Source organism: Amblyraja radiata, chromosome 18 (assembly GCF_010909765.2).
Source record: "Amblyraja radiata isolate CabotCenter1 chromosome 18, sAmbRad1.1.pri, whole genome shotgun sequence".
Classification (NCBI taxonomy): domain Eukaryota; kingdom Metazoa; phylum Chordata; class Chondrichthyes; order Rajiformes; family Rajidae; genus Amblyraja; species Amblyraja radiata.
In genome coordinates this window covers 17,583,374-17,606,704 of record NC_045973.1, presented here as the reverse complement: position 1 = coordinate 17,606,704, position 23,331 = coordinate 17,583,374, and the positions used below count along the sequence as shown (strand labels likewise).

Genomic DNA, 23,331 nt, shown 5'->3' with positions numbered 1-23,331 from the left:
TCAGAGAGCAACAAGAATTCTGTACTTTAATTTGTGTGACAGTAGTAAGCAAAGGTTCAAAAAAGTGTTATTTTTATATCACAACTAATCATTCTTTATTCCGACAATGGCTAGGTTGCAGAACATATTGCAGCTGAGGTGAATAGTGTACAAATATTTAAGGGGAAGTCAGATAACTAATAGTTGCTTGAAATTATACTTCAAAAGACCTCTCATTGTTATAGAGCTGAAAATTGATTTTTTTCCCCCCCCGGAGTTAAACACAAAAATGACAATTTCTGAGTCATTCCGCATCACTGGAATATTCAATGGGTATTTCAAATCTCGCTCAGCCTTGCAATCCCAACACAATTTCCACCTCTTATTTCTGGCCACATTCCTTAGAGCGCTTCAGGGAACTTGACCCCAGTGACATGGTGGCTGAGTATTCCTTGGACAAGGTTGTTTTACTATTGAGCGCTGGCCTGGGTGACCTGCGGAATTGCGAAAGGCTTAGCAAAATACCCTCACTTAGTTTAGTTTAGAGATACATCATGGAAACAGGTACTTTGGCCAACTGGGTCCACACCGACCACTGATCACCCACGCTCTAGTTCCACGTTATCCCACTTTTGCATGCTGCACATGGGACAATTTACAGAAGTCAATCAACCTCCACACTTGCACTTCTTTGGAATGTGGAAGGAAACCGGAGCACCCAATGAAAGCCCACGCGGTCACAGGGAGAACGTACAAACTCCGCACAGACAGCACCTGTAGTCAGGATCATTTGGGTCTCTGGCGTTATGAGGCAGCAGCTTTACTGCTATGCTGTTGCACCGCCCCATGCCACCACTCTGCAATAAACATCTCCCAAACTCCAGGAACATCCCCACCCCCGATTCACAATGGACATCTCCATCCAAGACACAATTTCACTCCCTACTCCAGCCCAGTTAATGTCTTGCCCTCCACGTTCTCTCTCCAATTCCCCACCCTCCAAACATCAGTGATGTCCCAATCCCATATCCTCTGCATCCATTGCTCCTCACGCATGCACACACCAATAATCACACATAGCAATATACACACACTACACTGGCTAATAAAAGCATATATACGATAAGCACACACTAATGAAAGGTCACACACACACACCAAGGCAGATTCACACCACACCCCGATAAATACACTCAACACACACTAATCAAATGTACACATCGATACATGTGTACACCAATAAACACACACACATCCATAAATACAGACTACACACACATTAATAATTGCGCACACCACACATAACAATAGCACACACCAGAGAGACCAATAAATGCAAACATGACACATACCACTAAATGGACACACCACACACACACACACACACCACTAAACGCACGCAACACTTAAGCACAGACCCAATAAACACACCCCAATAAAAGCTTACACACACACACATACCAATAAATGCAGACCACACCCATGCATCAATGAACGCAGATAATGCACACTCATAAATAAAACAGACACCACACACGCACACCAAAATACACACATACCATATACACACCAATATCCATACACACCAATATATACATACAGCAATAAACACACACCAATAAATGCAGTCAACATGTACACACTAATAGATGCACAAACCACATGTACAGGGACACCAATACACCAATACACATGGTCATACCAATAAATGCACATAGCACACACACACACACACACACACACAAGCCAATAAACACAGACACCACACGCACACACCAATAATGTGCACTGCAAGCCAACTGTTAAATGTGGAAGCCCTAATCCACTGAACACAATGTTTTGGCCTGCATGTGCAATGGAATCTCACAGTGTACATCCCTCAGGCATTGTATACCATGGCCCACACCACAGCACATATTCAAGAGACCTTTAAAGAAGCTTTCAAGCCCATCTCCGCACAAACACGGGCAGATGAGGCAAAAATAATGACTATTACTGGGATGCCTTTACGATAACAAGATTACATGTTGCATGTTTTAGAAGGTTTAGGAGGTGTAGTCACTTTTCTTATACAGGAAGCAGAGCAGTGAACATGAACAGTAAGCTTCCATAAATTATAGTTTTTGTAGATAGTTGAAAACCCAATAATTGTACAGCACCCAGAGAAAAAATGCCGCCACACTTTTTAGACTACGGCTCATTAAACCATATTATTTACCATTGAGATAAAATAATTCCAGATAAATTTGAGTCATTATCGTAACCCCATTTGATTCATTTTTCCTGTTTATTAATTAAGGTTCAAGAAATGCAATTCTTTATGCAGATGGCCTATTGCAGATGACCAATTGTACAAAGCCAGTGATCCAAATATCTGACATGGTGCTCTTCATATTATTAAACACTTGTTCCATTACCCTTAGTAATCAATGTCTTATGTTCATCTCTAAGGGCAGTCTGAACTTTGCCTGGAAGGCAGTAGCTCAGCTTGGATGGTTTTGTTTACAGGTCTCTCAAAAGGTATATGTACTTGCAAACATTTAAATCAAAAATGGGATCACTCCAAATGACACATACAGCTCATTTCTTATTCTTTTTAAAAGTGAACTGTGTCAGTTTGCACCACATTGTGATTTTCCTTGCCTCACATAAGTAACATGGCAGGATTAAGTTTCTCCTGAATTGCTCTCGCACTTTGACAATAATTCCATTAACAACGGCGTAACCATGTAGAATATAAAAGTAAAAATTAAGTTCTGCGCAATTCAAATTTCTGGGATATCTTTTTTTTAAGGCAAGAGAGTTTCTACTAATTGGGAGTCTAATTCAGATGGAACCTTTAGGAAAGAATAATAACATGATTTTCAGCAATTTCTCTTTTAAATTTACAACCAATTGCAACCAAACATGGAAATAGCCTTTTTTTTTTAAAGTTATCAGTCATTTCAAATTGGGTCATTCACAGGTAGCAAATTGAAAAAGCAACTTAAAGTTGTTTTTATCTCCTTTGAAGGCCTTCATTAAATCAGAAATGTTATGGATGAAAAAAATGTATTTTGCACATTCATGCATTATTCTAATTCATGTTATTGATCAAGAAAGATAAACGAAATTATCTACGTGAAAGATGTGGAATTTAAGCTGACTATATGGCAGATTCAAGTATCCCTGAAAAGAAGTTCAGAAGATGTGTTAGTCAGATGGTTCACAGCAGGATCCTTGCCTCTTTGTGGACCCACAGCTAGGGTGTTTAATGAAATAAACTTCAACGATCTGGCACTCTCAGGAATTTGATGGGGCCGGACAAATAGATTTTACAGAGATAGACACAAAAAGCTGGAGTCACTCAGCGGGACGAGCAGCATCTCTGGAGACAAGGAACAGATGACGTCATCCATTCCTTTTCTCCAGAGATGCCGCCTGTCCCGCTGAGTTACTTCAGCTTTTTGTGTCTATCTTCGGTTTAAAGCAGCATCTGCTCCCTCCTACAGTTTTTACAAAGTGTTGTTAATGCCCCTACACACTGAAATTCACTATTTTTTTAGTTGTTACACAATAGCTTAACAAATCTTCCAGTGAAACCAGGTGACTTTAAGGGGAGCATGGGGAATGTGGTCCTGGTGCAAGGGAACAGAATCCAATGCACTTAAATAGAGCAAGAAGCCGGGGCCCTAGTGCATGCAAAACAAGTGGGGAAAGCAGGGGTCCAGTGAGGTTAAATGAAGTGCAGGAAACAGGGATCCAGTGTGTTTCATGGGGGGGCATTAGAAGTAGAGCCTGGTGTGTGAAAATGGAACATAGGAAAGAGCTCCCTGGTGAATTACAAGGAAGCATAGGAAACAAATACCGGTGAGCCAGATCCTAATCCTTCAGATAACAGACTCTTGGAGCCATATGACTGAACATATATGTCATACCCTTTGCACCGGCCAAGGTTCAGGACCAGGAATGGTGAAAGGGAGTTAATGGAAACATGGAGCTGGTGGTGGAGAGAGGGAAGCCCAGGAATGGAGGGAAAAACTGATCATAAAGTGTTGGGACCATCCTATGGGCAGAAGAGTTTGGCTGCTGTCCAGTTGTAGATGTTAGGTGTTGGGGGAGACTTAATATTTGCAAAGTAGGATGGTTGGTGGTCATGAAATGGTGTGTTCTGCTGGCATGAGACGAGCTATTGGTTGCTGATTGATGAGGGTTCAGGATCACGTCAAGCTGACAGACCAGCAAGTCTTCTTGAGGCGATGTTGGAGGTCTTGGAGGGTCCTATATTACCATGAAAGTACATGTGGTTTTTTAATCATTTTAAAAGTAATTTCCAAACTTGGTTTAGTTACCTCTGCACTGATGAGGGTGGTGAAGTTACGGTGGAGATACGGTGATGTTACAGTGAAGTTGCTGTGAGGTTACGGTGAGGTTCATGTCCATTCCGTGTTTTTGATTTACATTTAACGCAATGGACTGACTGAACCTTCTTTATAAGGTGTTCAGCAGTATAATATGGTAGGCGCAGACCATAGGAGATTATCCAATGGACTAGACTCCCTAGACAGACCAGACCTCTGCCTCTTTATGACTGCACTAAAACCAACACTGCAACTCTCAATCCATCAGTCCCTCTCAATCCTGCGATATCTACCACCATAAAGAAAAGGACGACAGGCGCATGGGAACACCACCATCTACAGAGTCCGTTCTAAATCGCAAACCATCCAGACATGTGAATATATCACAGGTCCTTCATTATCCCTGGTTTCAAATTCCAGACTCCCTGCCTAACAGCTCAGCAGGAGCATCTTCACTCGAATTACTGTAGCGGTTCAAAGAGTTAGTTTGATCGAGATGTTCTCAAGAGAAATTAAAGATGGTCAGATCTTGGTCATGCCAAAGTTCTTTAGTAACTTGTCAGTTTCTTTGTTGAACTACATTAAGGCGCATGTTGCAATCAAAAGCGCTTGAACAATTTTTAAGAAAAAAATGTAAACAAAGTTGCAATCTGCTCTACTTAAATTTCCACAAAATATACATCAAACGGTGTCCACAGGACTGCTCTGATCATCCCAGCAGCTGCAATAGTTTTAATAGTGAACTCTAAGCGTTACTAGTAAAACCGAGCCTTGGCTCACCTGGGGATAAGTCTGATATCCAATTGGTAATTACCATGTATCCTTTTGTTCACTCTAACTGCTTGTTTTAATTGAGAATAGAAACCACCATTTTATAGGCTTTTGTAACAACATTTGATCATCTCTGACACACACACTGCAACAGATTCCCACTCACTTGTAGCATTACAGTGCAGATACAAAGTCCTCCCACAAAACCATTGCTGTCACTAGATCTGCATAATAATGACCCTGAAGATTAGAGAATACCTGGTTCAGTCTCTAATCTCAGCAAAGTACCTCGGGAGCCAGACTTTTCTTTTAATTGCAGCATATTTCTTTAGGCCAGTCATTGATTTGTTTTTTTTATTGATCTTCCAACACTGAAGGCAGCCGCCACCAATTCATGCCGTTCGCTTTGGTGTTTTGCCGTATAAGAAATGACCTACATTTCCTTGAACAAGAACAAATTATTTCTGGATCTTCACCGACAAGTAACAAAAGAGCGGTTCCCCGCTGAGACTATTTCACTCCCAGGGATGATTCAGGAGCACAGATTTCACAGAAATTAATGAAAGTCGAGAGCCTGCTAATACAAACTGTGGTGAAGTTCTGTTTGAACTTTGCTTAGATTCCTGATTTGCCGCAAACATCGAACAATTTAGTCTGCGCTATCAATGCCTTCGCTCGCAAGACTGCAGGATACCAGAGCACAGATGACAAGAAAAACTATGCAGATAATGTGTCGTGTCGAGCATTTGCAGGTGCTAGAGAGCTATAACAAAGTAATTTAGTTTAGTTCAATTAGTTAATTCCACCCACCTGGGATCTGGAAAACTGTTTACAGTTTGGATTTTCATTCCTAAGGATATTTTTTTTACTGAAGTCGGTACAACGTACATTTACCAAACTAATTATTTTAAAATGAAGGGTGGCAGAGTGGTGCAGCTTGTGTACCCATAGCCTCACATCACCGGAGATTGTTAATGGACTGTAAATGGGGAGAAGGCAGGAGAATGGGGTTAGGAAGGGGGAGATAGATTGAATGACGGAGTACACTTGATGGGCCGAATGGCCTAATTTCGCATCTTATTATTTATGACCTTAAATCGCTGTTCAGCAGAGACAGGACATGAAAAGAAGAAAAAATATTCAGATGCTGTAAATCTGAAATAATGGTGAAAGCTCATCAATATGAAAGGTTAAGTCAGTTTCTCTCTCCACAGTTCCTGTCTGAATAGAACATAGAACAAGCACAGCATAGGAACAGGTTCTCCACAATGTGTGTACTAAATTTATGCAAAGACTAACTAATCTCATCTGCCTGCACATGACCCATTCACTCCATTCCCTGTATATCCATGTGCCTATCTGAGTGGCTGATTCACCCAGCATATTCTGTTTTATTTTTTTTAAATGGAACAATTCTCCATTTGCAAAAGGGTACCGACTCTTGGTTTGGGAACAACAGTTATTTCTCCTTGATATTGTATCTTTCAGAGAAACAACCAAAGGAACATGCCAGAATTGTCTCTTGGCAGTAATCATCGATTGGAGATGACCCTTAGAACTCCAATCTTTTCTTTGGGGAAACACCTCTACCATGCACCTTTGATGTAATATAGCTGAGAGATAAATCTGGGAAGGAATCGATGAGACTATGAGGTGAATAACATGGTTTAGCATTGGGTTAGTATAAATTAATTATTAATGGTCAACACAGAATTGATGGGCTGAAGGGCCTATCAGTGTCTTGTATCTTTCCATCACTCTATGATTCTGCGCTTCAGATGGGAACCTCCAGGAAAGCTATCCCATTAGAATTAGTCACATTAAAGCCACATGAGAAAAGAAGATATTTACTTTCATAATAAAAGGTCAGTGATGAAATGGCTGAGTTTAATTGAATCCCCCAATTTCACTTCATTTTAATATTACTAATATAGGATTTAAACTGATATCTTCAGGATTATCATGTGAGAAAGAACTGCAGATGCTGGTTTAAATCAAAGGTAGACAAAAAATGCTGGAGTAACTCAGCGGGACAGGCAGCATCTCTGGAGAAAAGGAATGAGTGACGTTTCAGATCAGTCTGAAGAAGGGTCTTGACCCAAAACGTCACCATACCAAAATTCTGCTATGTTTCTTCACTGTTATGAGTCACAAGTTCACATTTTCTGCGGAGTACCATAACACAGTCACAATAATCCACAATAAACCATTTTTCGGTTTCGAATTATTCTGACAAGAAAAACCCTTTATTTGTTTCTCTACGCATTAATTTTTAAAAGAGGCGAGGTGAAGGCGGGGGAACCCGGGTCGATATGAGAGTGTCTTCTCCACTGTTGCAATCCACAAAGAATGATAAATTATTCACAAAGCGAAAAGTCCGTATCAATGCAAGTGCCACATAAATTAGAAGCTTCACAAAAGTCCAGCAAAATTGTTATTGATGGGGCAATTAGGGATGTAATGATTTTCAAAAAATACTGCATTGATTCTCAAATCAATGCAGCAAATCTTAAAGGTCCTCATTTAATTTGAACAACAGTTACAATTCAGTCATTATGTTTTACAAAAGAGAGGAGACTGGGTACAAATATGGTTTAAAGTTGTTTGTGCAATACTCATAGGGTGTATGTATGAATTTCACTTTCTGACATCTTAAAAATGTATTTCCCTTTCTTGGAAATGTAGTGTTGCTGAGAATGTCAGTATTTATTCATTCTGGTCCTCAAGGAGGTGACAGAGATCTCTGCAATCCTTATTACAAATATATTCCCAATGTTGCTAATCAAGTTGTTCCAAAAGTTAGAATTGAGACCAATTGAGGTGCAACTGTTGAATTCCAATCCTTTGCTCCTGTCAATTTGTCCTTCGCGATTAAGAGTGCCCGGTATAAAGGTAATGAGTCAAACTCTTGCCCAGCCATTGATTCCATGAAGCAGAAGATCTATTATTTCATTCTTCTTCAGAGGTCGCCATCTTGTCGTGGTGAAGAAGCCTGCATGTGCATGAGATCTTGAGACCTAAACCCTCTGAGCTACACTCCTGGCATGGTCAGCCCAAGGTGAGAAAGTCAATGGAGAGGTTCCTGACAAAGCACAGCCCAAGAAGAAGACCTCAGTGGTAAAACAGGTGGAGGATGGGGGCTTGCCAGCAGTGGAAAACCACAATGGCTGAGAAGGCAGAATAAGGCTGCAGCAGGGAAAGACTCCAGAAACAGTGGAGCCCATACCATTGACACCTGGCCCTGTCTCTCTCAAGCACGGAGTGGTGGCTGTCCATTCACCAGTGATCCCAGGCTAAAAGATGCCCCTCACAGGCATCCAGCTGGAGGAACAATAAAGTCTGTGGCTCCAGGAATGTGCTCGCCAGCCATCTGGAGACCCCATTTAAAGGACCCACCAGGAGAACTATCAAATACATCTTTCGATGATCACGAACGATGATGATGATGATGAATATTTCACGATGCAGAAGGCCCAGGGTTTTTTTTCTACAATTGCCCTACAATGGTGGGAAACTGAGTCAAACTAAAGGGAAAAAGGGAAATGTGTGTGAAAGCTGAACTAAAATAATAGTTGTACATCCCCGTTCTCCACTGAATGCAGCCCTTTTGCACACATTTGGTAAAAGCAACAATACCTTCTGGATCCATGTTGCTTGGTGAGTTTGAACCAATATTTTTGGAAATGTTGCTTGATACCACTATAGTTATGTCTCTGCTCTCACCATGGTGAAGGTTGAGTGTGGACAGGAGGTAAGACATACCTAGATAATGTTCCACATGGAAGTTTGTGTTGAACTAAAGCAGCTTTACCAGAGATGTCTTGAATGCTGCAGCTTAAGCCCTTAGTTCAACATCTGATAGGATGTGGAGAAAGAGGAATAAAGGGTCAATTGTCAAAACATGGCCAATTCAAAGGGTAGGTTTAAGGAATGCACATGAGGAAGAGAGAATGAGTAAGAGTAAGACTTAAATGGGAACTCCAGGTGCGGCACGGTGGCGCAGCAGTAGAGTGTACGGAGTTTCCACATTCTCCCAATGACTGTGTGGGTTTCTCCAGGTGCTCCAGTTTTCCTTCACACTCCGAAGACGTACAGGTTTATAGATTAATTGGCTTTGGTAAAATTGTAAATTGTCCCTAGTGTGTAGGATAGTGTACGGGGTGATCAATGGTTGGCACGGACTTGGTGGACCAAAGGGCCTGTTTCTACGCTGTATCTCTAAAGTCTAAAGTCAATGCCACATTATGTGGAATGACCGAATATTTATTGAATCTCCCTGCATTTTCATACACACCATTATTTTTTGCAATGTAGAGTTAGAGCTTCTCTTTGTGGCAAACTGACAAAAGCATAGATTTTCATGCTCTCTAAATAGAGTTGACATATTCTCCAATGTTAATTTTTAATGTAAAATATTTGCATTTGTACACAATAAGGTAAATCTGGGAACTTCCAAATAAAGCTGTTATTATTTATTCACCAGGCACATTTTGATGAGATTGCAAAATGCATGGCGTCAAACTGCGATAAAGTTTCCTGCAACAGAGAATGCTGATAAGAGAGACCGACTTGTTACCTGAAGCTGGGAAGGCAGGTAAAGTGATTTCCTTCCTGTTCTGGTGGAAACTGGTCCCCCCCCCCCCCCCCCCCCACCGTGCTGTGATATATGGTACCCTCACCCATGTCCCCTCTGTGTCCTGTGGTTCTGCTCTTTCCTGCCCTTCCCCCAGATGGAACAAGGATGGAGTTTCCCTGGTCCTCACCTTTCACCCCATTAGCCTCCACTTCCAATATATAATTCTCCAACATTGCTGCAGTCTTCAACATGATCCCACCACCAGTTACATCTACCTATTTCCACCTTTTTCTTCATTCCAATCACACCACTCCCTCATCTCTCCCCAACCAACCTAACCCCTCCCCAAGTACGTTTTCCTGCAACCACAGGAGATGTAACTTCTGTCTCTACACCTCCTCTCTCCCATCTTGGGACGCCAAACCCTTCCTGATGATTCAGAGGTTCACGTGCATCTCTTCAAACTTTGTCTACTGCATTCTGTACTCCAAATGTGGCCATCTTAACATTGGCGTGATCAGTGTAGATCACTACACCAAACTCTTGCACTCTGTCTGCCAAGGCCTGCTGGATCTCATAAATGCTAACCATTTTGATTTTCCTTCCAATTCCCTGGCCGTTCTATCCTTGGCCTCCTCCATTGCCAGAGTGAGGCCACAAAAAAGCTTGAGGGAACAGTGCCTCATGTTCAATTTCGGTAATTCACAACAGTATGAACATTGGGTTAATTCCCCAGATGGCGGGACTGTCATATGCGGAACGAATGGAGCGGCTGGGCTTGTATACTCTGGAATTTAGAAGGATGAGAGGATATCTTATTGAAACATATAAGATCATTAAGGGATTGGACTAGTGTGTCACTGCCACTATGAATAGCAATATATATTAAAAATTGTATGACAAATAAAGGATTCAATTCAATTCAATTCAATTCAATTAAAAATATATAGCAAATTCAGACAAAGACTAATTACAGGATGAAATGGTGGATTATGGCAGGAAACATGTTCCCGATGTTGGGGGTGTCCAGAACCAGGGGCCACAGTTTAAGAATAATGGGTAAGCCATTTAAAATGGAGATGAGCAAACACTTTTTTCTCACAGAGAGTGGTACTGATTGGGGATGATCAGACATGATCACATGGAAGGGCAGTGCTGGTTTGAAGGGATGATTGGTCTACTCCTGCACCTATTGTCTATTGTCTATTGAATTATTCAATTTCAAGATATACCCCATTTACCCCCCTCCCCCTCTATTTCCCATACACCTCACCCCAGTGTCCACACACTCCTTTTCATGACTCCAAACACTCTTGCCCTTTTCCCCTTCTCCTCTCATTCATCTCAAACCCCATCCCTATTCAGAGTCTCTGATTTCCCTTTAATCCTATCTTTCCTTTCCCCCATCCCCTTGCTCACCTATTGCCTTCCCTCTGGCTTTACATTTCACTCATAGAAACATAGAAACATAGAAAATAGGTGCAGGAGTAGGCCATTCGGCCCTTCGAGCCTGCACCGCCATTCAATATGATCATGGCTGATCATCCAACTCAGTATCCTGTACCTGCCTTCTCTCCGTACCCCCTGATCCCTTTAGCCACAAGGGCCACATCTAACTCCCTCTTAAATATAGCCACTCATCCTCTTCCTTCCTAAATCTGATACTCATTTGCCTCCTTTTCACCACCAGCCTTTGTCACTAACCATCCATCTTCCAATCAAACCCCTGTCACCCTGTATCCACCCATCACTTGCCAGGCTTTGTCCTGCTACCAACTCTTTTCCAACTTTCTCCTCCCGACTCCATCAGTCTGAAGATTGATCCTGACCCAAAACTTAAACTGTCCATTCCTTCCACAGATGCTGGGTTTCTCCAGCATTTTGTGTTTTGTTGCCTGAAACTGCCACTATGAATAGCAATATATATTTTAAAAAATATAGCAAATTCAGACAAAGACTAATTACAGGATGAAATGGTGGATTAAAGGGAAAGGCACGTAATTAATACTTTGGCAACTCAATCAATTAAATGCTAAGTACATTATTCAAAACCATACACTCAAATAGTTCCTTATATCACTAAAGATTGCCTCTCATCTATTTATTGTGGGCAAATCCATTAGCACTGTCTCAAATAATGAGAACCAACAGAGGCAAATCCAGCTTTCATTTCAATCAAAAACACTTCTAAATCAGGTTGTCACCATCCCTTATTCATTGCAGTTACTCACAATGTTACAAGTAGAATCCAATAAAGTAGAAAATAAATCTGTAAAACATATAGACATTTCAAATGTACACCATGTATTTTGTTTGCAAACCATCAATGATAAAAACAAGTAGCTCTCATACAAAGGTATGAGTAGATCTCATACAAGTCTGAAGAAGGGTTTCGGCCCGAAACGTTGCCTATCTCATTCGCTCCATAGATGTTGCTGCACCCGCTGAGTTTCTCCAGCATTTTTGTGTACCTTATAGATTTCAACTCATTATAGATTTAACGGGCTGCAATTCAAATATCTTAAGACATAGGAACAAGAAGAGACCATTCAGCATCTCAATCATTTCATTCAATTCCATCACATCTAATCCATACTTCAGTTCTACTGCACTGTTTAGCTCCACAACCCTTCGATATCTCTATTTAACAGAAATGTGGCTATTTCAACCTTGAAGGCTTTGATTAGCTTTGTGCATTCTTAGCAGAGAATTTGAGATTTCTTCTAACCTGGACATAATGGTAAAACTTCAGTCTGAGACAAAGTTGGAGGTCTCAATGAGAACGAGGACCTGAGCTCACCAATAATATCTTGTTTCCCATTCGGGAATCAATTTTGTGTTAGGTTGCGTCCCTGAGACCAAATTCTTAGGCCCCAGGAGATGCAAGGTCATAAGTAAAGAAAAATAACAGGAATAGAATGAAAGCCAAGTTAATCATAAATGTTATTCACAGCGAGAAACCGAAATCAGACCAGTGTATGAATTTTATCTAATATTGATTTTCCAGGCTGTTCATTGCAGAGTTCCTCACCATAGTACAAAGACAGACACCTCTCTTCACCATACCTGAGGCAACTAATGCCAATATGAATTGCGAGCATATTAATCTGTGGGCATTTGTACATGCTGAAACTAAAGCCAATGCATTACAATTGTAAACAAATAATCATCCACTTACCTTTTCTGCTGATTTAGCAGTGCCAAAAAATATTGGAATGAAGGCAAGCCATACTATACAGGTAGTGTACATAGTGAATCCAATAGGCTTAGCTTCATTGAAGTTCTCTGGGACGCCCCTTGTCTTGATGGCATAAACAGTACATGTCACCATTAGAAGGATACTGTATCCCAGGGAGCATATGATTTGCAAATCTGTAATGTCACATTTGAGGACACCTCTGGCGAGCTCGGGGTTCGAGGTCTTCTGTTCATCGTAGTCCACGATTGTGTTTGGTGGGTCAACCCCAAACCAGATGAACACTCCAAGGAGCTGGACGGAGATGAGACTGGATGTGATTGCCAGCTGGGAGGTCGGGCTGATAAGCCTGGGTGCCGTCACCGCCTTCTTGCCCTGCTCAAAGATACGGAAAATCCGGTTTGTCTTAGTCAATAAAGCTGCATAGCTGATGCACATGCCGAGGCCCAGGAAGATGCGACGGAAGGAGCAAATTCCCGTGTTAGGTTTGGCGATCATTAGGAAGGTGATGATGTAGCAGAGGAATATCCCGGTGAGGAGGACGTAACTGAGTTCCCGGCCAGTTGCCCGCACGATGGGCGTATCGTTGAATCGTATAAAAGTGGCGATCACAAAAATAGTGGCGATAATTCCAAGCATAGCAAGAAAGACGGGGATAATGGCCCATGGTGAATGCCATTCGAGCTTCACGATCGGGATATGGGTGCAACCAGTCCGGTTCACATTGGGCCTCTTGTCGTAGCTGCACATGGAGCAGCTGAACTCATCTCGTTGATACTGATATCCGTCACAAAGCTCACAGTGCCAGCAGCAGGATACGCCCTTCACCATTTTTTTGCGCTCTCCAGCTTTGCAGGGCAAGCTGCAGACAGATGCAGGGAGCTCATGGCTCCCTCCAGCCCACCGCATATCCTCCACCTGTGAAGAGGGAGACACAAGAGGCTCAGCACATTGCAACGATTTTGAGATGGTGCTATGTTTATGTTTATGTCTCCAATGAACAAGCTTTTCCCGGTTTGACAAGATTGCCTGCGTTTGGTATTAAGTAGCCCACATTGAAGAGAAACTGTATAAATCCTCCCTCCTTATCAATCTCACCCTTGCCAGCAACAGAAGCAAACATAGAGAAGGTACAATGTCAGTAATATCAATTATGTATGTCAACTACAATGTGGCATTCCGCCATTTAGATCATGCACTTTCAACATATATTCAAATCATATTTCTACCAACTTTTCCTGCACTGAACTTAAAATTATGGATGCAATTTAAACCTCTGGAAAAAATTGACCAGCATATGCTAGAAAATCCAAAACAAAGGACTCCCCTTAGTCACCCCTAGTCAGTGTGCATCTCAAAGGTTTCTTTACATCCAAGTCACTTTTGTAAATAGACCCTACAAGCGTATTTTATCTTGAGACAATCCTTCACTCGCAGTGGACTTCTTCCTTAACAGATATGCAACTCCTGAACAAGAATGGTTAGGATAAAGCACTTGCAACCTTATTAAGTACAGGATGTGAAAAGCATTGATGTACTTAAATGGATGTTACCAAGCGCACAACGGATAAGGAAATGATGTGATGTATTGACAGGATAGGAGACGTTTCAGTGAAGCACAGATGACTCCAAAGATCAATGTGACCGAAGTGTCTCCTGTCTGAACAATTCAACTTACATTTTTTATTTAGCTGCTGCCTTGTGGCATAACACTTAGGTTATGCCATTTGATTTCCTTTCTTATGCTTATAAACCTGGTTAGTTGTTTGAACTCTTTGCTTGTGTGAACAGTGATCCTATTTATTAAGTATCAAGACTTGTTAAAGAAGATGATTGAGCAAAATTATACATAGCTGGGAAAATAAAATTTACTTCTGATTTTTTGTTGTCTTAAGCCTCCATTGAGAACGGAATTAATAAACAGATAATGCCCCAATACGCTAAGCAACAGTTTTCATCTGCATGAAAATAAAACGTTTACTGCTGTGATTAGAATTGCTTGAAATATTATTAATTACTTAATACTTGAACAGATCATGCACAATGTTAAAGAATGTTGAATGTTGGTATTTTCCTGGAATCACACCCTTGGTTATATTTATTCCTCTTCGGCTTATTTTTTTTTTAGATTTTGAAGTGCCTGTTAAGTGTTTGGATACTTGGATACAATTTTTATCAAATCAAAAGCATATTCTGAACATTCTGACTACAATTCCAGAGAGTGAACAGTGAATCTTTTGTCGTTATTGTCTAAATTAAGCAAAGATTTCAACAAGTAGGCACTGGAACAAAAGTACAATGAATAACAAAGAAAGGGAGAGAAAAGATAAATTTCAGAGAGGATATATTAGTATTTTTCTTGTTTGTAGCAATCATTTGGCAAAATAAATTGAGCTGAATATGATATCACTGGGGTGTTTTGTGTTCGCTTCGGTGTTAAACTTAGGAATTCATTTCATAAAACTCATTTCCATTTCATCTTCCTTTCCATCCTTGAGGTTCTTATGTTTGGTATCATATTTATCTTTCAGTGACACAGCTTGTGTTATATAAATGCAAACCTTAGTTGCAGTGGTTGAACTGAAAACAAAATGGCCAAAGAGACAACTATTTAATGAGACCTTAAACAGATCGGGGGTTAAAGTGACAGTGAAACAGCCCGTTTCATGTGAATAAAACATTAATTTTGCATACAAAGGAGACACATTATACTCTTTATTAGAAGAGTCAATTCACAAGTTAATACGATTGTCACAGAGTTAAAAATATGCCCAGGCATAAAATTAACAGGACTGCAGAAGGTTGCTTCAAAAGTATGTTTCCTCCAGCATAGAAGTGTGGCATACAACTCTAGACTAATATTAGTTCTTCAGGGAGGTATGTCAATGCTTGGTTTTGAATTATAGCTTCCAAAAACTACTCTATGTTAATAGAAATTTAACTTTATCCACAGTGATCCTTGCCAGAGTTTGTGCAGCATCCAATACTCACAAAACTATTTGTAAAAGCAGATTTGAATCCCAAGAATTGAGAACTTCATCCATATGTTTTACTTAGCAATACAGTACAAGATGAATATGCCAACTGGAGACCGAGTAGGTTTTGCAAATTACAGTTAATTAAAAAAAAAGAACGCAGGTGTAAAATTCTAAGATCATAACGTCCAGATTAATTTATTGGGATTTTTTGCAATGTAATTAAAGAAGAATATCCCATTCATTGTTGTAGGAAGGAACTGCAGATGCTGGTTTAAATCGAAGATAGACCCAAATTGCTGGAGTAACTCCGAGGGACATGAAGCATCTCTGGATAGAAGGAATGGGTGACGTTTGGGGTCGATACCCTTCTTCAGACTGATGTGTCCTCACAAGTTCAACAACATTTAGTACAGAGATATGATAGGATATGTCAATGATGCATAACAGCATAAATTAATTAATTAAAAATAAACTGTCATGTTTTAAAGTTTATTTCAATCATTTGTAAAGAATGTTTATGCTTGTTCAAATGACTGAACATTTAATTTGTCTTTATTGCCTTGTGTATCAGACATCCAAATCAGTCCAACTTTGTCACAGAGAAAGTTTCATTTGAAAATCAAAACAGATTTTCACCAATAACCTGGCATTCAAAGTCTAAACTACTTCTGCCATTTAAGTCGATAATATGGGAACAATGAACAAAACGAACCATCAGAGGAATAAAGCATGCCTTCTTTCCCAGTGTACAAACCTATATTGGTTATTATGCATGCAAATTACATTGTGTGCTTTTAAAGCAGCAACAACAGCAGCCAGAGGAAATCAGATGAAATCATGGAACAATGAATATCCATCACAACGTTCGAACATTGAGTTCTTTGGCTCTGCGTGTAACAACTTAACGATTGCTGATCTAAGCCAATATTTAAATTCTTGCTCCTCTATGCATATAAAGTATTATTTAAAAAAATAACCTGTAACAAAAATGAAAAAAGCATTTGAATTTACACAATTTCCATAAAGCTAGATACAAATTGCTGGAGTAACTCAGCGGGATGGACAGCATCTCTGGAGAGAAGGAATGGGTGACGTTTCGGTTCGAGACCCTTCTTCTGAAGACCCGAAACATCACCCATTCCTTCTCTCCAGAGATGTCCCGCTGAGTTACTCCAGCAACTTGCGTCTGTTTTCGGTGTAAATCGGCATCTGCAGTTCCTTTGTACACAACTTCCGTAAAGTAGTTGAGAATCTTCTTTCACCTCCTTCCCAGTTCCGACAAAGGGTCTTCAGGCCAAAATATTAAGTCTTTTTTCTCACACAGATGTAATCTGACTTACAGAGTACATCCAGCATTTTCTGTTTTAAATTCATGGAGTATCTAATAGTCATTGCGTACCTTTACAGTGCTCTGAGTCTAACTGATGTAATTTGGTACACAGCAACAATAATAAAGGAAGCTGAAGAAGGGTCCTGACCTGAAACATTGCCTATCCATAATCTCCAGATATGCTGCCTGACCCACTGGGTTACTCCAGCACTGTATGTCTTTTTCTGTTAACCAATATTTGCGTCAACAATAACACATTGCAGGCAGACAAAATGTGTAAGAAGGGACTACAGATGCTGGTTTACACCAAAGAAAGACATAAATGCCGGAGTAACTCAGTAGGACATGGAACATCTCTGGAGAGAAGGAATAGGTGATGTTTTTGGTCAAAACCCTTCTTCAGACTGAAAGTCACTCCTCATTGAACCAGGGTAGGTCTTCATGCTTAATGATAATAGTGGTGTGAGGGATATAAATAGCAAGATTTTGCAGAATGGCATGCAGGTCAGTTGATGATTATGGCCCAGTCTTGAATTGCCAGGCCTGTTCTCCGCCAATCCCTTTTAACATAACTGTGGTGTCTCACAAAACCATGGAGGTGCCCAGAGTTTGATGATGGGACTTTTCTGAGTTATTAGTTTGGTAATTTAATAATTACACCACCACCTGGTTGTCTGAATATTGACTTAGTTGGGCAGAATCTGCTTTGTTTTGACTTTGTGTGTGTAGGGTAGCACTACCAATAATGTTTTTCACTGACTTGGAACGACATTGGCATGTCTATTTAGACTTTCCTGCTAATCTTTGAGATGGAAGTTAAATTTACAATCTTCTGACTCAAAGACCACTAAGTTAAAACTACTATTTAGGTAATGCATTGGAGACCCAATCCTAGAGGAGTAGTAAGCCAACTGGACATGCGTGATTGTTGGACCGAGATGAGAAAAACATTTTTCACACAGAGAGTGGTGAATCTCTGGAACTCTCTGCCATAGAAGGTAGTTGAGGCCAGTTCATTGGCTATATTTAAGAGGCAGTTAGATGTGGCCCTTGTGGCTAAAGGGATCAGGGGGTATGGAGAGAGGGCAGGTACAGGATACTGAGTTGGACGATCAGCCATGATCATATTGAATGCCGGTGCCGGGTACCAGGAATGGCGGATCATATTCGAAGGGCCGAATGGCCTACTCCTGCACCTATTTTCTATGTTTCTATGTTTCTAATACACTCTCACTTGTTAACCCAAAGTCTCTAATTGAAATTGACTACAAGGCATCAAATATCAAGAACTAGAATGCCTATTTAACTGCACCCAGAGAAAACCCATGTGGTCACAGGGAGAACACATAAACACAGGGAGGCAGATCTAAACCTGGGTTACTGGAACTGTGACGACACTGTGCCACCCTAAGGATAATATAATCAGCCTCTTCAGCACATTCCTGAATTTTAATTAACCAAAGGTCACTTTAATATTGTTGGAAGTTCAGAGACAACATTGTTTAAGGTTTGAATATTTGCATATTTAAATGTATAGACTGAATCTTGTTAAAACTGTCCAGCACATCACAAGAAGAACTACCCCACCAACAAGGCGGTGGAAAAAACAAATTGTAATTGATAAAATATCTCTGTACATGGTTGAAGGTGGGAACAGCCTGATTTCAGGCAAATGCAAGAACAGCATTGAGGTCACACTGACAAATAAGCATATTTGCTCATCTGATTAAGCATCATCAATTTCAAACACTATCATTAAGTTTTAATAAAATTCATGCTTCTTTTGTGGCCTCCAAATGGTTTCTCATCTTCTGTTGGCAGTATCATTTGTCAAAAGGCTTGCCTCGCATTTGGATGTGAGTTTTTAAGCATAATCTGCTAGAAATCTTAAATCAACAGGTATCCATTAATATGATATTACTCAAAGATGTAATTTTGGCTAAACATGAACGTGGTAATAGGAGTTGAGTTTGACCTGCTGTCCAGTTTCACGGTCCAAGGTCCTTGCCTGCCACAGCCACTGGGCCAGGAATCAAAGGGAGAATTAGCTGATGTTCCACACATCTAGATGACATTCACCGAGGCCTCAGTGGCACAGTGGCCCAGCGTTCGAGTTGCTGATTTACAATGCCAGAGACCCGGGTTCGAACCTGACTACGGGTGCTGTCTGTACAGAGTTTGTACGTTCTCTCCCATGACCTGAGTGGGTTTTCTCCGGTTTCTTCCCACAGTCCAAAGACATACAAGTTTGTAGGTTAAATGACTTCATTAAAATTGTAAATGATCCCCAGTGTGTGTAGAATGGTGTTATGCCTCTGTCCCACGCGACTAAAAATAGGTTGCCATTTTAAAAATCGGTAATTTTTTAGGTGGTTGCCGGATGTTGCAGGTAGTGGAAGGTAAGACCTGCAATCTCCGGCAACCACCTTCAACTAGCATCGCAACCGGCTTCGACTAAAAAATTACCGATATTTTTAGTCGCGGACGGTTTTGAATTTTTTGAAATAATTGCCGGAACATAGAAGAAGCGGAAACCACTTTCGACCATTAGGGAGACTGACAAAAACCTCTGGGAACCGCACGGAAACCTTGGGTGGGGCGCAAAGTCTCCAGAGGTTTCCGTTCAGGTTTCCTAAGTGGGACAGGGGCATTAGTGTGTGGGTATCGCTGGTCGGTGATCAGTGTTTAACACTGGGTTACATTACGGGTGAGTACATATCTATCAGTGTTTAACACTACATCACATTGCAGGTGAGTACATATCTTTTTTTTTTTTTTTTTTATAATATTTTTATTAGAAGTAGACATATTATAAAGTATAGTTACATATTATAGTAAAAAAACTTTTCATATACATCAGTCATACATTATTAAAATTTTCAATTGTCGATTACTTCTGCTTCTAGTGTTTTTTTTATATGGAAAAAGAGAGAAAGAGAGAAAAAAGAGTTACAAATATCGAAAAAAACAAAAAAGGTGGAATGGATTACTTATAATACGTCATTGGAGATAGGTTCGTAGATTATAAAGTATGACTTTTCATCTAATCCTGAGTTCAAGTTTCAGTTGGGTTTTCGTGCTGGGCCAATCTATCCCGTCAGATAATTAATGAATGGAGCCCATATTTTATCAAAAAGTTCTTGTTTGTCCATTAAGACAAGTCTAATTCTTTCTAGATATAGGGTCTCCGACATTTCCACAATCCACATTTTAATTGTGGGGGTCGTAGGGCCTTTCCAAGATTTTAATATTAATTTTTTCCCGGTTATTATACTGTAGTCGAGGAAATTTCTTTGGCTTGTTGTGAGTGTTAAACTTTGATCTGATATTCCAAGTATTATTAATTTTGAGTTTGGATCCAGTTTTGTATTAATAACTTCTGAAATTATTTCAAAAATATCAGTCCAGAAATGGTTAATTTTTATACAATTTGCAAACGTATGTGTTAAATTAGCATCTAGATGTAGACATTTATCACAAATAGGAGAGATTTGTGGGAAGATTCTATTTAGTTTTATTTTAGAGTAGTGTAATCTATGTAAGACTTTAAATTGTATTAAAGCATGTCTGGCATTTAACGAACATTGATGTATATGTTGTAAACTTTCGTCCCACAAATCTTTCGTTATAGGATGACCTAATTCATTTTCCCATGTGTGTCTATATGGTTCCGTCGGTGGTACCTCGTTGTTTAGGAGGGTGTTATAAATATAAGCTATTAATTTTTCAGTGTTAGGATGCTTGTTCAAACATTCATCAAGGATTTCTGATTCCCTAGTCCTGTAGACTTGTGTGTTAGATTTAACATAATCTCTAATTTGTAGATATCTGAAGAAATTATTTGAGTGCAGTCCATGATTCTGTTGTAACTCCTGAAATGAAAGAAAAGTGCCTTTCCCATAAAGATGTCCAATCTTTTTAATTCCATAATTTTTCCATTGTGTGAAACCCTTATCCAAAAAGGATGGTTTGAATAAAGGATTATTTACAATGGGAAGGCATAGTGGTATATTATTCAATTTTAAAACTTTTTTAAATTGTTTCCAAATTCGTATTCCACTATGTATTATGGGGTTTTCCTTATAGGTTTTTTTGTGCAGTTTTGTGGTAGCAAATATGATCGGTCCAATTTCAAAAGGTAAACAGTCTTCCTTTTCCATCCTTAACCAATCTGGTTGTTGATCCATTTCTTCCAGCCAGAAATTCATGTTTTTAATATGGACTGCCCAAAAATAAAACAAGAAATTTGGCAAAGCCAAACCTCCATTTATCTTTGACTTACATAAATGTTTTTTACTTATTCTATGATTCTTATAATCCCAGATAAAACTTGTAACAATGGAGTCGACTTTTTTGAAAAAAGTTTTTGGGATATATATCGGGATTAATTGAAATAGGTACAGTAGTTGCGGTAAGAAGATCATTTTTATAGCATTAATTCTACCAAGCATTGAAATGGGAAGTGTTTTCCAGTATTGAATATTCTTGTGGTTTATTCAGTAAGGGTGGAACATTTAGTTTAAATAAAGAGGTATATGTCTTAGTTTCATAGATTCCTAAGTATTTAAATTTATCTTTAACTATTTTAAATGGGGATTGTTGTAATGTGTGTAGATTGAGTTTTGTTATTGGCATGATTTCACTTTTATTCCAATTAATTCTATATCCTGAGAACTGACCAAATTGAGTTATTAAATTTAATAGATTTGGAATACTAGTTTCTAACTTTGTAATATATATTAGTACATCATCTGCATATAAGGAAATTTTATTCCTTGTTTCTCTAGTGTTATATCCGTATATTCCTGTATGGGTTCTAACGCTTTCTGCTAAGGGTTCGATTGCAAGAGCAAATAATAGTGGGGATAGTGAACATCCTTGTCTACAACCTCTTTAGTTGATAACATTTGGTTTGTTAATATTTTAGCTGTTGGATTAGAGTATAACAACTTAACCCATGTACAGTACTTCTCTCCCAATTGAAAATTTTCCATCACCGAAAATAAATATGGCCATTCTACCTGGTCAAATGCTTTTTCAGCATCTAACGAAATAATTGCTAGATCTGCATTAGGAATTCTATTGGAGTTTATAATATTGAATAGTCTTCTCAGATTATAAAATGAATAACGTTTTGGAATAAAACCTGTTTGGTCGGGGTGTATTAATTTGTTAATCACTAAGCTCAATCTATGAGATAGAATTTTAGTTAATATTTTCTGATCAGTATTTAAAAGGGCTATTGCTCTATATGAACCTGGGTCTTCAAGATCCTTATCCGTTTTTGGTATGAGTATGATTGTAGATTCATTTAGAGTTTCTGGGAGTTTCTGTTGAGTGTAAGCATATTTGTACAGTGTCTGTAGGCGTGGAGAAACCAGATCATAATTTTTTTTATAAAATTCAGAACTTAGACCATCAGGACCTGCAGCCTTTCCATTTTTTAAAGATTTAATTGACTCTTCGATGTCTTTTATCGTAATTTCAGCACCTAGTGATTCTCTCTCTTTCTGATCTAAACCCACAAGCTTACATTTCTGTAGAAATGTTTCCATTCCTGCTGATTGTTCTGTCATTTTAGATGAGTACAATTTTTGATAGTATTGTAAAAATCTATCAATAATATCTTTAGGCAGTGTTAGTGTTTCTCCCTTGTCTGTTCTAATTTTGTAAATTGTTTTTTCCCCGTCCAGTTTACGAAGTTGTCGCGCTAATAGTTTTTGTGGTTTATCACCAAATGCAAAATTTAATTGTTTTGTATGTTGATAAAGTTTTATAACTTGGTCTGAGTATATCTTGTTCAGTTTATATTTCAGTACTGCAATTTTATTGTGTTTTATCATGGATGGTGCTGCTGCATTTTCTATGTCTAATCGCCTTATTTCCATTTCCAATTTCTGTTGTTTGGCCCTATTTTTTTTGTTAAGAAATGATTGAGAAGAGATTAATTCTCCTCGCACACATGCTTTAAATGTTTCCCAAAGAGGGGAAGCAGAGATTTCAGGGCTATCATTAGCCTCAAAAAACATATTAATCTGTTTTACGAGGTATTCGTTACATAACTTTTCTTTTAAGGTGAGTACATATCTATCAGTGTTTAACACTGCATCACATTACAAGTGGGTACATATCTATTAGTGTTTAACTCTGGATTAAAGAAT

General features: G+C 39.3%; 1 protein-coding gene across 1 annotated transcript in view; it reads right to left on the bottom strand.

Annotated features, from left to right (window-relative positions):
• The window catches only part of grm7 (glutamate metabotropic receptor 7), a 532,223-nt gene that overhangs the window by 126,237 nt on the left and 382,655 nt on the right, over positions 1–23,331 (bottom strand). Inside the window, exon 9 of the mRNA XM_033036752.1 lies at positions 12,845–13,780. Coding sequence (XP_032892643.1) covers positions 12,845–13,780 — 936 coding nt within the window. The remainder of the gene's footprint in view (positions 1–12,844; positions 13,781–23,331) is intronic.